Source organism: Coturnix japonica, chromosome 3 (genome assembly GCF_001577835.2).
Source record: "Coturnix japonica isolate 7356 chromosome 3, Coturnix japonica 2.1, whole genome shotgun sequence".
Classification (NCBI taxonomy): Eukaryota; Metazoa; Chordata; class Aves; order Galliformes; family Phasianidae; genus Coturnix; species Coturnix japonica.
In genome coordinates, this window is record NC_029518.1 from 9,780,335 (window position 1) to 9,794,594 (window position 14,260).

The 14,260-nt window shown below is 46.9% G+C and overlaps 1 protein-coding gene across 4 annotated transcripts in view; it reads left to right on the forward strand.

The window, feature by feature from the left end:
- Positions 1–3,658: 3,658 nt before the first annotated feature.
- The window catches only part of ALK (ALK receptor tyrosine kinase), a 258,012-nt gene continuing 247,410 nt past the window's right edge, over positions 3,659–14,260 (forward strand). For 2 of the 4 annotated variants that reach the window (XM_015856918.2, XM_015856919.2), the window contains exon 1: positions 3,659–4,308. In XM_015856918.2, coding sequence (XP_015712404.1) covers positions 3,714–4,308 — 595 coding nt within the window. In that variant the 5' untranslated portion in view covers positions 3,659–3,713. Of the gene's footprint in view, positions 4,309–7,755; positions 8,332–14,260 lie in introns of those variants that run through there. The other 2 variants (XM_015856920.2, XM_015856921.2) reach the window with 2 other exon arrangements.

The following is a 14,260-nucleotide window of genomic DNA, read 5'->3' on the forward strand; positions in this document are numbered from 1 at the left end:
TAGAAGATACCACACAGAGGGACATGGAGAATGCTCTCTGTTCCTGCACAGTCCCAAGCAAGATGTACATTACCATATCCCACTGCAGGGTCTTCCCACTAACCTGACATGTCTAGACACAGTCTCAGCTCTCTCCTTGAAAAGTTTATTGTGTACAGACCCTTAGTTTTGGTGTTACACTTTAGATCTAATACATCCCCGGAATACAGATAACCAACATTTTGGATTGGGAACTCTGGTAGGAGAGAGACAATGAAGGTGTCTGGATGGCACCAGGAGTGCTTATACTCAGTAGTAGCTGCTTCTTCCCAGACTTTAGCTGAAACACACTGTTCTTCTTGTTGCTTCCTTGTTGCCTTACCTTAATTCCTCCACAATTCTAAGGCCAAATGATATTGTCCGGCTGTAGTATTACCCTACTAATATTTCACATGAAGTTCTGGCAAAGGTTTGTTAGCGAGTGGATGTATTAATTTTTTCTGGGTCTTTTCCAATATCTACACAGATGCAATTAGAGCCCCAAGAAGTAATATCGTTATCTTGGTTCTAATTTGCAATGTTTGAGGTTTTTGAGTCTTTTCCTGGCAGATCTGCCTTCCAGGAGTGTAACACACTGGGCTCACACACCCCTATGCTCCCACTGAAGTACCTGTCTGGCTTAAGTCTCTTCCGTTGTTTTGCTGGTGCTGAAATACAGACATCTGCCAACGTGACTCTTTTCCTCCATTGTAAAGGTTAGAACTGTATTTCATCTCACCCCACCCTCATCCTTCGAGACATCCTGAGATCTCTTCTGCTTTTCAAAATTAATTGCCAGTGACACAGTCAATTCATTAGCTAAATTAAAAACCTGGGAAGCATATTGTCCAGATCTGCTGATCACAGCCTATCACTGAGTTGTACAAAGTATTTCCTTACCTGTCCCTCATTAACAGCTCTATTGACCAGGCTTCAGTTCTTTCCCAAATATCCATACCACTCTTCTCCTTAAAGAGCAATCAAAAAGGGAGATAAAAACGCAGCTTGGCAACTCAACCACTGGAAATCCCGTATTGATTTCTTTGCCTCTCTTCATTAATGGGTCCATTTTCTCTTTCTCCCTTTCAATGTATTAACATCTGTTTCTGTTTCATTTAGTACCTATTAATAAATATACCTTTTCACTTCAGTTTTCAGCTGTAACCTCCTTGTGATTCGTGGCAGTAAAACAAGGTAATACGGTGGAAATATCACACATCTATGTACTTTTATGTGCTACCTGGTTTCTTTGGGACTATTAGGTAACAGCCTGCTGGCTGCTAACACAGTCTCTGGACCAAGGTTTGTTTGTTTGTTTTCCAAGCACATACAGATTCTTCCACTGAGAGCAATGTGTTGCAGGAAGGCAGGGCTGTACCCCAACCCACGTACACTGTCCCCAGGCATCTCAGGGCTTTTTCTGTATAGTCCCCTAGGGAACATCCCCCAAACAGATGGCAGAGCCACTCGGGTCCATACAGCGCTCGCATTGCTTACACTGATGAGAAGCAAATCCCATTTGTCCTAGCTCAACCACATCACAAAACTTCCAGCTGCTCAGCAGCTTTCTCAGTGAATGGAGCAGGGAAGGTGTTCTGAAGAGGGAGCGACTGACTCAACTGAAGGGAGAGCACCTGGAGGCACTGACACGGCTCTGTCTCATTCAGAGGAGAGCAAAGTTTCTAGTCATGCTGGTGTGACTCATCGCTGGGGCCAACTATGGCTTCCTGGTGAGAGGAAGGTCAGTGAAATGCCTTTATAATCACTGCAGAAAAGGATAATTGGGGAAGGTGTGCCCTGTCTCTGCAGGATGTTGGGGATAAAGGAATTGATCCAGTTACTCCGTTCCTAGTAGCTGAGTTAGAGATTGGAACTGTGACCTGTGTGAAGACTGTTAAGGGCCATGGAAGACTTACCTTTCATTCACATGAGCCGAGCATTCAGCTCAAGCTGGCTGAATCCAAGAGGAAAATGCCAAGAACTGAAAACTGCAGAAGTCCGACGGTACTGCCTTCACATAACAGAAATCAGATCTGTGACAGCAGGAAAATAACCTACAATAAACCATGTGAGGGAGCTTCTAGAACATTTCCTGTGCCTAACACACCGCTTTCCTGCAGTAATTGCCATCCCTCTTTGTGGAAGACTCACTGGCAGGTGCTGCTCAAGCAGAGGAGGACAGCAGTCCAGCAGAATTTGAGGAAGGCAGGTTTGAGGACTGGGCTCCCAACCCACAGATTTGCATGTTCATGGAGTAAAAGAAGAGGCTGAATGGAAAGTCCAGTGGGCCACTTGCATGTGTGTATTCCAGTTTCTAGCCTTGCTCACCTAAGAAGAGGGAACCCAAACCCCAGAGTATTACTGAAGGCTCAAAGTGAATGACTGGGGTTCACATGTTTAGCAAGTGAATCTAATGGACTGCAAAGCAAGAAGAGGAAAGAGGGCATATACTCAGCCCAACATCGGTTGGGAAAACACTGTCACAGAATGGTCTGGGTTGAAAAGGACCACAGTGACCATCCAGCTTCAACCCCCTGCTGTGTGCAGGGTCGCCAGCCACCAGACCAGGCTGCCCAGAGCCACATCCAGCCTGGCCTTCAATGCCTGCAGTGATGGGGCATCCACAGCCTCCTCGGGCAAAGGATGGGCTTTGAGTTTGCACACCTGTATGGGGCTGAATGCAGCATTAAGTGCCCTTCTGTATGGAATGCATTATGGAACCCTTCACATGACAGCTGCCCTCAAGTTCCTCCTTCAGCTCCTGTGTGCAGAAGGATCTTGTTTCCCTTCCAGCATCGTGCCCGCAATTACACTCTTTAGTGCTACAATTATAGGGGAATTACTCGGTGGTTCTGCTCCAGAGTATCTGTATATTAACATTAATTTGATATAAGCATAAGAATAACCACATGACAGAATAATTGCACCCTAATGATTATATAGTCAAAGTACCTAGATTATAAAAATATACACGCATTAAGTATCAAACTAAAGAGATAATAAGAAGTCATTAATTCACGCGGGCAACTTCCAGAAGTATGAATGAGCTGTGATTAGCCATCCTAAGGCACAGCACTAACGCAATTACAGCCATTTTATTGTCTTTAATATAGGTAAAAATAAGGGAAATCGGTCTATGAACCTTTCTTAAGGCTGTTGTTTCCATTCTGAATCGGAACGGTTCCGTTCGATTCTTCACAATGACTTTTGCGCTCAGATTCCTCCCCCTCAATCGTCTCAATGTTTCCTCAACACAGTGATCATACCCGGGGCTGCCGGGGGGGGACCTCGGCTCCTATGGAGGCAAGGAAAGAAGGATGGGAGCAAAGAGGGAAGGGAGACAAACGGGCAGCGCTACCATCACTGCGTGGGTAAAAACGCCTCCCACCATCACCCGCGGGTTGAGGCCCACGCGGGGCTCGGCTCGGCTCGGCTCGGCTCGGCTCGGCTCGGCTCGGCTCGGCTCGGTTCGGTCCCGTGTGGCCGCATCCCGCCCGAACATTTTCTATCAATGGGCTCCGGTCGCGCCTCCGCCCCCCCGTCCCCGCCCCGTTTATTTGCCCGAGCCTCCATTGGCTGCTGGCGGGCGGGCTGGAGCGTGATGTCAGCGCTGTGCGGGTAATGCCCGCGTTGTGGCGGGTAGTTGGAGCCGGCAAAGCCCGCACAGCAGCGGGACCGGCGCTGCCGGGCGGGCGATGGCGGGGAGCCGGCTGTCCGCCCGACTGTCCGCCCGACTGTCCGCCCGGCTCCTGGCCGCCGCCTGCCTCGCCCTCAGCCTGGCCCCAGTGTTGGCGGTGCCGCGGGACGGCCCCGGCTTGTCGCGGCTGCAGAGGAGGAGTCTGGCGGTGGACTTCGTCGTGCCCTCGCTGTTCCGCTCCTACGTGCGGGACCTGCTGCTGGTGCCGCCGGGCCGCTCCTCGGCGACGTGCCGCCTGCTGCTGGACTGCGCTCCCCTGCTCCGCTCCGCCCGAGTTGCGCCCTCCCGGCCGCCGCCGGCCGCTCCGCTCGTCCTCCCCGTCGGCCCCTCCGCGGGCGGGCGGCGGCTGCGGCGCGCCAAGCAGCTGGTGCTGGAGGTGGGCGAGGGCAGCGTGCGGGACGGCTGCGACGCCGGGCCGAGCCTGGAGTTCGACCTCAGCGAGCCGTTCGCCGGCTGGCTCCGCGCCGGGGACGGGCGGCTGCGGGTGCGGGTGATGCCCGAGCGCCGCGGAGCCGTTCCGGGCGGCGAGAGAGGGCTCTCGGCGGCCATCAGAGCCGCCCGCCCGCGCCTCCTCCTCCACGTCTCGGCGGCAGGTGAGCCGGGCGCTGCATGCCGGGCGCTGCCAGCTCGTCCTCGCCGCCCAACGTAGCCACGGGCTGGGGGAGCCAGGAGGGATGCTTAGGGAGCGCCGAGGGGGTTGTGTGCGGTGCGGGCGGTGCGCCAGGCGGCCGCAAACGAGACCCGAAGGTGGAAGTGTCGTTAGCCTCGGGAGGGCGAGGTCGGGCTGTCCGACCCTCCCCATCCTTTTTTAGGGTGTGTTCTTAATGGGCTGCGAGGGATTCCCAAGGTTATGTGCGGAAGCGTTCCGGAGCTCGGTCTGACGGTCAGAGTGACACACGAATGCTATTGGGCATTGCTATCAGCGTTATGGCCCTTCTCTAAACGTACGATGTGTGACAGGAAAACGTGAGAGAAAGCGCTCTTCTCCCAGCTTTTTTTTTTCTTCCAGCTGGGAGAGAGTTAATTTTCTTGCTAGTAGCTGGGACGGTGCCGTGCTTTGGAGGTAGGATGAGAATAACGCAACACACGGATGTTTCAGTGATTGCTGAGCAGCGCTGCATAGAGCCGAGGACTTCCCAGTCTGTCGTGCTGCCCTGCAGGGCAGGGGCTGGGGAGCACGGGGAGCCGGGAGGGGATAGCAGCAGCACAGCTCATTAGTGCCGGTCCCAGGGATGTCCTTACCTTGTGGTGTGACGCTGAGCAATAACCGCGGGGTAACGCTGGGGGGCTGCTGCTGCTCAGGGACTGGCTGGGCATGGGTTGGCTGCCGGTGAGCAATTGTGCTGTGCATCACTCGTTCGGTGTATTCCTTGCTATTTGCAATTATTGTTTCGTTGTTACTAAGCTGTCGTTATCTCAACCCGTCAGTGGCTGAGCTTTTCAGTTTTCTCCCCCGCCCTGCTGTGCGTGGACGGCAATCAAGTGTTGAGCTGTCGGTCAGGTTCAGCCACAGTGAGCTGGCACCGAGTTGATTCCTGTCCCTTTTAATGCCGTACATGGGACGTGGTGGGCTGTATCAGAGAGAAGCCGTGTATCAGAGGGGGTTCACATGGCATTGGCATCTCTCTGAAGAGACCCTGTCTCATATTTTTGGTCCTGGATGGTAGGGATGTGAAGTTGGGGTAGGGGGTAGCTCCTTGATCCAATGTAAATCCTCAAATCCAATCTGTAACTTGTGCCACATAAGGAGAGGTTTCCATCCTGCTTGTTCCTGGTACGTTTCGCACAAGCTCTGGTTCAGTCTGTCATACCAAGGCTGTAATAGCAAGGGGTTGCAGGATCGAAGAACTTGTCACTGTGAGCTCAGTTTGGGAGCTTCTATGAAGCTGGTGGTGTGTCCCTGAGTAGCCACTGAATGGACCACAGAACAAACCTAGGCACGTTTGCATGTGGTGAGAGAAGTCAGTTCTGGGCTTTGAGCGCAAAGTTGGTGCAACTTATTATTACTTTTTTTAAAATCCAGTGTTCATCTGTAAAGCTGGGCCAGCAATGTGAGTAATTGCCAATGGAACTCATCTCATTCCTTGCTACCTGCAGCTAAAATCAAAGCAGACCATCAGAACGGTTTCTATGTGAATCAGTTTTATGCTTGGGGATAAAGTGAGATCCCTGGGCCAGTGTTGGCAGAGGTGAGGCAGAGAGATCACCTGCTGTAAGGTGTCTGTATGGAAACATAGTCTTAAAATAATATTAAAGATGTCCAAAACCACCACACCTGCTCTTTTTCTCTCTTTGGGAGTTCTTTATGAGCAGCAGTTCCTTTGCTTCAAGGATCTCCTTTGGCAGTGGAGATGCAGCCTTAGCTTTTAATGCTAGTTCAGCTCTGGTGCCTTTAGTGGTGAGGGAGCTGCAGGGCATGCAGCAGCTGTCGTCTTTGAGGATGAAGGTGTGGTTTTTAACCTGGGTGAAGGATATCCTCATGAATGAACAGGTGCTGTGATGCCGTGAGTGCTGCATGAAGCCTTAAGCAAAGTTTGTCAGGCTCTGGGTGTTGTCCTCGCTGCTGAGAAATCCATGTTTTTGCTGAGGGCTGAGCAGGAGTTGGCTCTGCCCAGTGAAATCACGCTGAAGGGAAGGCTCTGCTGCTTTTACTGCAATACAGCCTTGCAGAGTCCATTGCAGGGATGCAGGAATAGGAGGAGCAGAAGGAATGCAGAGCTCGGCTACCTATTTCACAGCAGTACCTTCTCCTAGCAGCTGTTCCTGACCTCCTGTAACAATTCCAGCTTCCACTGATGTTCGTGAGGTGTGACATTGCTGTTAAATTCTGTCTGCTTTGCCTGTAATTAAGCCGTGGTGTATTTATACCACGGCATGGCTTTGCTCGTAGTGTTTTAGCGTGGAGTTGGGGATGTTAAGCACCCATTCTTTTTGCATTGTGAAGGTGCTGCCTTTACGAACACCGCACGTCACAGCCAGCCTGAAATTTGCACCACGTAGCCCTGCTGACAGCAGGATGTGCTGACACAGTGATAGCAGCACGAGCTGCATCCACCAGCCCAGAAGTGTGCAGATTCCAGCAATTATTATCACCATTGCAGCTAATTTGATCAGGGCTTAACTAAAGCCCTTCCTAAGGCAACTGAGCCTTTCTTACATTGCTTAAGCTAATTGGAAATGGATTTCAAACAACACAATCCTCCCATCAACAGTGTAAAGAGGCTTTACTGATGTTGACACACTTAGTGGGTTTTTTTGTTGCTTTTTTTTTCCTTTCTCTTCCCAAAAAGCATTGGAGATGCCCAGGATTGCAGCACTTCCCAGGAAAAAAAGGAATGTAATTACCTTGCTTAATTACTTGCACAAAATGATCCTCCCTGGGAATGGAGATTGAATCGTACCTCAGGATGAGGAAAAACCTGCAAGGAGCCGAATTCCCATTGAGTTTAAGGTTACAGAAGAGTCCTGTGAATAACGCTGTATTCTGTTGAGCTGCTGTGCTCTGATGCTGGCTGAGAGGTATTGCACTGAAGTGAAGCCCTTCCCTTTTTAATAGTGTTTGGGGTGTGAAGCAATTTGTCTCAGCGTGTGACCAAACACAGTTAGTGAAAGTTGTTCTTATCAGGGTGCTGTTGTTTAACAGTCAAGCCATTGAGTTCACAGGAATTTGTGCACTGCTGTCCTGCAGATGATCTCAGTGCCTGATTGCTCCACACTTGCTTGGGCTCCATAGGAACGCAGAGCCCATCTGTGCTGGCCCTGCAGAGGCATTTGTATTTCATCATGTTAATGCCACAAGTAACCAAATCTCTTACTGTGGGGTACCTGGACCACCAGTGTTGCTAAATACATCTTTGTTAAGCTTACACAGGAAGTTTAATAAGCTGAAATGCCCGTAAGATAACTTTCCATGAGAACATATTGCTGCTTACATATGCAAAGGTGGGAAGCATGCCTTAAAAAGGGGCATATGGGGATGAAAATGAGTCATTCCTCCCTCTAAGGGTCAGTGTACTTTAATTCATGAATTAGATTTAACATTCCAGTTTTGTTTCTTCAGTAGCCATGGATAACTTCTTATCCTCTGGTTAGGGGAGATATTACTGCTGCACAGTGGCCTTCATCTCTAATTTTATTAACTTGCCACATATACTCTCCCTGAAACTGCATTCACTGCATACCGCCACTATTCCAACACTGAGACAATTTGGCTTTGTGTCTTTAGGGTAGTGCTGCTGCGCACCTGAGCTCATCTGCAGGAGGAGTTTCTTACGTGAGCTTAGAAAGAACTTCAGAGCAGAGGAAAACATGTTTTTGAAAGCCAGCATTTTGGAAATGAAAATCAGAGCTGGGAGCTGAAAGCTGACTGTAGTGAAGTCCCCAGTGTTTTCCACATATTTCTGAGGTAGCAGCATTTGATCGGGGGCTTGTTGTATTTTTCTTTGCTTTTTGTTGCTTTGGTGTTTTTTTGTTTCCAAGGAACAAAGTTTGGAGCTCTTCATGGTGCAATGGAAGACTGTAAAATGCTTCAAACGCTTTCCAGTTGTTCTCCATCGTTCTGTCATATACAACCAAGGGATTGGATCTGGGATGTGAGATGTGATCTTCCTCTTCTGGTAAATCAGAACTCAGTGAATACGTCTGAATCACTGCAGTAGGGCTTCTGAATGGCTCCCATTTTAGTACGAGTAGTTTTCGTCTGTTCTGCTGGAGTTTTATGCCTTTCTTAGACATGCATTAGTGCAAACTGAGGCTTCCTTCTACGCTTGGGTTGTTCTAGGTGTTCAAATGACAATGCCTTCTGAAGAGGAAGGAAGCCAATAGCGCTGGGTTTGGCTGGGCTGGTGGGCAGGACAGTCCCAAATCTCTGTGCTGTCCTGGCCAAGGCACGCACCTACACCATCAGTGCCAGAGCAAACTCACAGCACATGATTCACTTAATGATGGGGCCTTGTTCGCTGCGTACCTGCTGCCCACAAATCACTCAGGGCTTTGCACATTTGTCAGCGATGAGTTGGCCGATGATGTTAGTGATGCTGCTGAGTCCTTTAAGTATTTCATGGAAAACGTTTTGTGATTGCAGTACCATATGGTTCTGTTGGGAGTCGTATGGTGCTGCCCTCTTCAGTGGGAGCAGAGATTATGGCACAATATGGCTGGGATTTCCAGGTCTTTTTTTAATCTGCAAATTTCATTTGCTCTTACGCCTAACACGTTGTTCTTATAAATATTTCTATTTGTAAGTTTATTTGGTAAAAGTTCTATAAACGAACGCCCAAAGGAGCGCAGCAATCAGGTTAAGCAGTATACCTGGACACTTCACAAGTATCTGCTTGGGCTACCCAAAACCTGGAGCAGAGAGACGAGGGGCATTGATGAGGGATACGTCTAGCAGCAAACAGTCCAAGTTGCCTTCCTTCCACATCTCTTTCTGCCCTCTGAGCCATAGCAGCTGTTTGCCGAGAAGCTGCTCAGCAGGGCTGCAGTGCTGAGCCAAGAAAGGTCTGTTCTGAAATGTGCCACATTTGTCTTGCTCCTCTAACTCAAAAAAAACTTGGTCGGAGAAAAATGTCATGGAAGCATAAATGCAGATTTGATAAGTCTGACCTTTCTTTTCCTCTGAACAATGAATGTCAGAAAGCTTAAAATGACAAGCCGGAATTGCTGGAAGTTATTTATGTGTTTAAATATTTAGGCAAGAAACACATTCTGAGACTAAAGTCTAATTTACATGGGTTCTCTGATTTATGACTGAGGCAGCCGAGTAGTTTCTTGGTTGTCACTATACTGCTTAGCGTGGCTACTCAGAAATACACTGTGACAACACAGATAGGACGTAGATATCTCTGCTCTCAGAAGCTATAAACTATGTCAGTGTTAGCGACAGAGAATCATCTTCACTTGTCCCTCCTGTAGGATGTGACACGTGGTTGAATTGTTCTATCTGGATCACAGAATGTTGGAAGGGACCTCAAGGATCATGTAGTTCCAACCCCCCTGTCTGGCAGGGCCACCAAACATACACCTTTACTAGATCAGGTTGTCCAGGGCCCCATCCAACCTGGTCTTGAACACCTCCAAGGATGGGGCATCCACAACCTCCCTGGGCAGCCTGTTCCAGGGCCTGACTGCTCTCTTAGTGAAGAACTTCCCCCTAACATCCAACCTGAATTTTCCCTCTTTTAACTTAAAACCATTTCCCCGTGTCCTGCTATTGTCAGCCCTTTCGGAGAGTTTACTCCCCTCCTGGGTGTAAGTTCCCTTCAGGTATTGAAAGGCTGCAATGAGGTCACCCCGCAACCTTCTCTTCTCTAGGCTGAAAGGATCCTGCAGGTAGAGCTGGTAACTTGCTACGCAGACTCCAGGCTACTTTCTACCAACAGATATTCTAAAGAAGATGGTATGTTGCTACACAAAGATAGGAGCAAGCATGGAAAAATAGGTGCTGAACACAAAGTGATCCCTACAGTGTGAGAATATTCTATCAGTTGGTATTTTGCATTTATTTTTACTTTTGCCACCAACCTTTAGTTTTTAGTACAAAGAGCTGTAGAGTAGCTGCAGGATTCGGGTTCTGCTCTGACTCTTTAATGCTGATTTTACTGTCGTGCAGTATTGGGTCTGCCAGTGGTGAATACGGCAGTGAGTGAGCGTGGAGGAAGAGAGCATCTCACAAGGAATTGGAGCCAGCAGAGAGCTTTAACATGAAAATCATGCCAATTCCATCATTCTGTGGCACACGCTTTGCGTAACAAGGGTAGTATTTCTACAAGGCTTCTACACTCCATTGGGTGGAAGATGCCATTTTTCACAGGTTACTCTTGCTTTCTAAAAACTTCAGTAAAGGCAGTAAGAAACAGTTCAAACTCTTGAGATTTCTGAGGGAAAACTACAACAACCTGCCGTATTGATTTACTTCCACATCTGCAGAGCTAATCATAGTGCTGCTATTTCCTTCCTGCTAAGGGAAAGCCAGCTTCTGAAACTTCAAATGACAATGCTTTTTCACTGTAAAGGAAGACATGTGGGCTCTTTCTTTCAGCCTTCTCACCATCTTCTTACAAGCAGCTCTTTCCAGTCTCCTGTCTTATAAAACAGTGTCTTGAAAGAAAACCGCAGCTCTTTCTCTGAGTTATGAGCTGGGCCAAGGGAGAGATGATGGCTCCGTGGTGAGATTATCAGGTGAAGAAAAGACAAACACTTGGTGGTGAGTGTGGGGAATGACATGGTTGTGTTTGGCAACTTGTACATGTATATTTTGATGTCTGTTAGGAGGAGGTAATACCCATCTATATACATACTCAGTGATGTGCCTCAATAGACATTTTGGAAGGGTTTATATTTTCACATCGTGCTCTTTCCTGGACTTTTATGTCATTGGAGATTTCTTTCTAGCTGGGTTTTGAAAGCTTGCATGAGCTTTTGAGTGCAGTCTTTGTAGTGCCTGTGATACGCTGCTGAATACCTGTGATTTCACCTGTTAGAAACCATAGAGCTCTACAAGATGCGACAGACTTCTAGTTTCAGGATGCACGCTGGCATTCTCATGCTGTTTCTACTGGCTCTTTAAGTACCAAGCTATCTCAGATGCATCAGAATGTCTGGGCTATTTATAGCCCCTTTCATCTTCTCAAAATTCCTTAAGCCTTATCACCCTATTGACATCTCAAAGCATTATTATATTTATTTTACAGAGAGACCGCAGAAGCCAAAGGTGGAAAAAGCAGTATTTGATTATGTTAGAATGCAAGTGTTGAATGCAATTTTCTCATTTGGAATGTACCAAATATTGATGCTCCTTTCTGCTTCCCACAAAAGGCCGAGAAAGAGCAAGAAATTAGAGCCGAGTGTCTTACTGGAAACGCTGCAGCAATTATTGGCAGAGCTACTTGGAATCTTCTTTGCTTCGAACTGTTTGCAACATTTGTCTTTCAAATAAATTTATTGGGTTGTGGGTTTTTGTTTCATTCTGTTGTTGTTTTTAAATGATTTTTTGAGAGCTTCCTTGATCTGCTGAGTAGCTCCCTGCCTTCAGAAATTGCCCTCTGGCCTTTCGACTTGTAGGACAGTGTGTGTCAGCATTAGGGAGCATGATGCAGGGCTTATTTCTGAGGGACAAATCATTATTGACGCTAATTAAACTTGAAGCTAATGAGAAGGAATTACTTTTCAAGAGTGAAGAGGAGGCCAGAATAGTTATTATAGCTTAATAATTCTTCTAAAAGACTTGGTTTAAATAACAATTTGTTTTATCAACTTCTTTTTGTTTTACATCATGCTAGTGGCTTGTTTGAAGAGGCCTCAAAGTATAATTACTGCATTGACCTCATCTAGCCCTCGATCAGTGATCTCCTTTCATCAGCAAAAGGTTAATAAGGTCTTTAAGAAAATAATTCCTTGGCTTCTCTTTATGTAGACATTTCAAGATAGGTTTCCCTGTATGTATTTTCTATTACCCTTCCATGTGGTTTCCTTGGAGTATTTGCTATATTTTTGAAAAATGGAACTATTTCATAAAGCATTCCTAATCTAATGGTTACCTTGCTAAATATGTGCATTACAGGGATGGAGAGTGGATCTGTAGTCAAGGCTGGCCTGAGTTTTGGCCCTGAAGTCAGATCTTCTCTTTGTTTGTAAAGCACTAGAGGTTCACTTGGGCTAGCAGGGCAATGAGGTGCCCATGTAACGGTTATTTAGTTTAGCAACCAAGGAAGGGAGGAGATGAAGCTTGCTTTACTCAGGAGCTCTTGCTGGGAAGCACGATGGCTTTTTGGTAGAGGAGGGCATACGTTGGGCCACTTTGCTTCTTCCCTGCTCTTGTCATTGTGTTCCTCTTATCATATGTTTGGAGAGATGAGATTCTTGCAGTTGTGTACTACAAAAAAAGGAAGAAGATAACTGGATTATCGATGATATTCTGATTGCAAAAAGTCAAATAAAATGTTTGTGGGCAGGGAGAATATCAGTCTTAATCAGCTGTAAGCGTTAGGGCAGCCCAAGTGCTCCATTAAGCAGCTGCCTGATGCATTCTGGCCAGGGAACTGCTTTGCAGATGGGGAGCTCATGCATTAGCATGTGAGCTGGAAAGGCGAGTGACTGTGTTTGGAGCTGATCAAGGTGCTGTGCACAGAGCACAAGGGCTCAGATAAATGGAGGGAGGCTGCAGTTTAGAGGAGCCCCTCAGTGTTGAGGTGGTTTGACTGCTAATTGCAGATTACAATCTGAGATGTGTCCCAGCATCTACAAGGAGCAATGTTCAGCAGTCCTCAACTCAAGAGCTGTGTCTTCCATCTGGGCGGTTGTATCATGTTCTCAAATAAGAACATCTCCTGAGTATCTGTTTGTGCCACTAGGTTCTGTAAAGGAGACAAAATCCAGCTCATCAGATTTTGGATGACATTGAAGTGCCCGGTCCCTTTTGTACTTAGAGTCTGAGACCACATGAAACACAGCTTTTGATCAACCTTCTTTCTCTGCTTTGCCAGCCGTATACTGGGCTTTATCTCCTGAAACAAGGCAGTGTTAAGTTTTAAGATTTGATTCAATAACATTTTATGGATAATAATTATGGTCGATATTAAGCCTTCAGCAACCAGTCTGTATGGAGACTTAATATATTGAGGTTTATTACTTTTTTTTTTAACGTCAATTGTAAAGCAGCGTCAACTATATGAAAAGAGGGAAAAGAAATATCAATGAACTCTGCTTCTCTGCAGGGTGTTTGTGTGCTCACCACTTAATATTGCCAGCACAGTGGGAGTTTGCTGGTGAAAAGATTTTGTTTACAGACTCTGTTTGCGCAGCTGCAGAGATGTGATGAATGAATGAGTAAATGAGTGAGTACAGCAATCCTGTGCTGGGAAAGGGAATCCATTAATAGATAGACCCTGGAAATCAATTGATCCTCCTTTTCATAAGTGTGTGAAGTGCAGCTTTTTCAGATCTGCTGTTTAAAGAAGAGCTACGCAACTTCCTCTGAGACTTATGGAAGTTGTGGATGAAAATTCTTTAGGTATCCCATATTAACGAGTTCGGCGAGTTGTTTCATTTGTTTTCCAGAAGTTTACCAGATCTTCTCAGGATGCAGCTGTATGTCATGACTGTTTATAGAGATGGTCCCAGAGCCAAACTGATGACCATGTTGAGCAGAAGGCATCTCTAATAGCTTAAGTTCTGAAATGCCATTGGGTTATGTAATATAAATTACAGTACGACAGAAGGGAATCTTGTGTTAGTTCCCATACAGGGTTAAGTTGTTCTGTTGTACTGGCACTGAAAAAGTCACCTGGAGGACTCAGATTCTTGCTCAGTTGAGCTTTGTGATGTCAGTTAATGCATCATACACTGTGAATGTACTGTGCTTCATTGTTGCTTTTATTTGCCTTGCTCCTCCTTATAACCTTCTATGTAAGGAAATCTACCTTCCTGCTAAGTTCAAATAAGATTCTGTTTGTGTCCTTTTTGCCTCTTTGATGGGAAAGCAGAAGGGAATTCTAAACTGCTTTGGGAGCTACATGGAGGCCTTTCTTTGACATCCCTAAATAT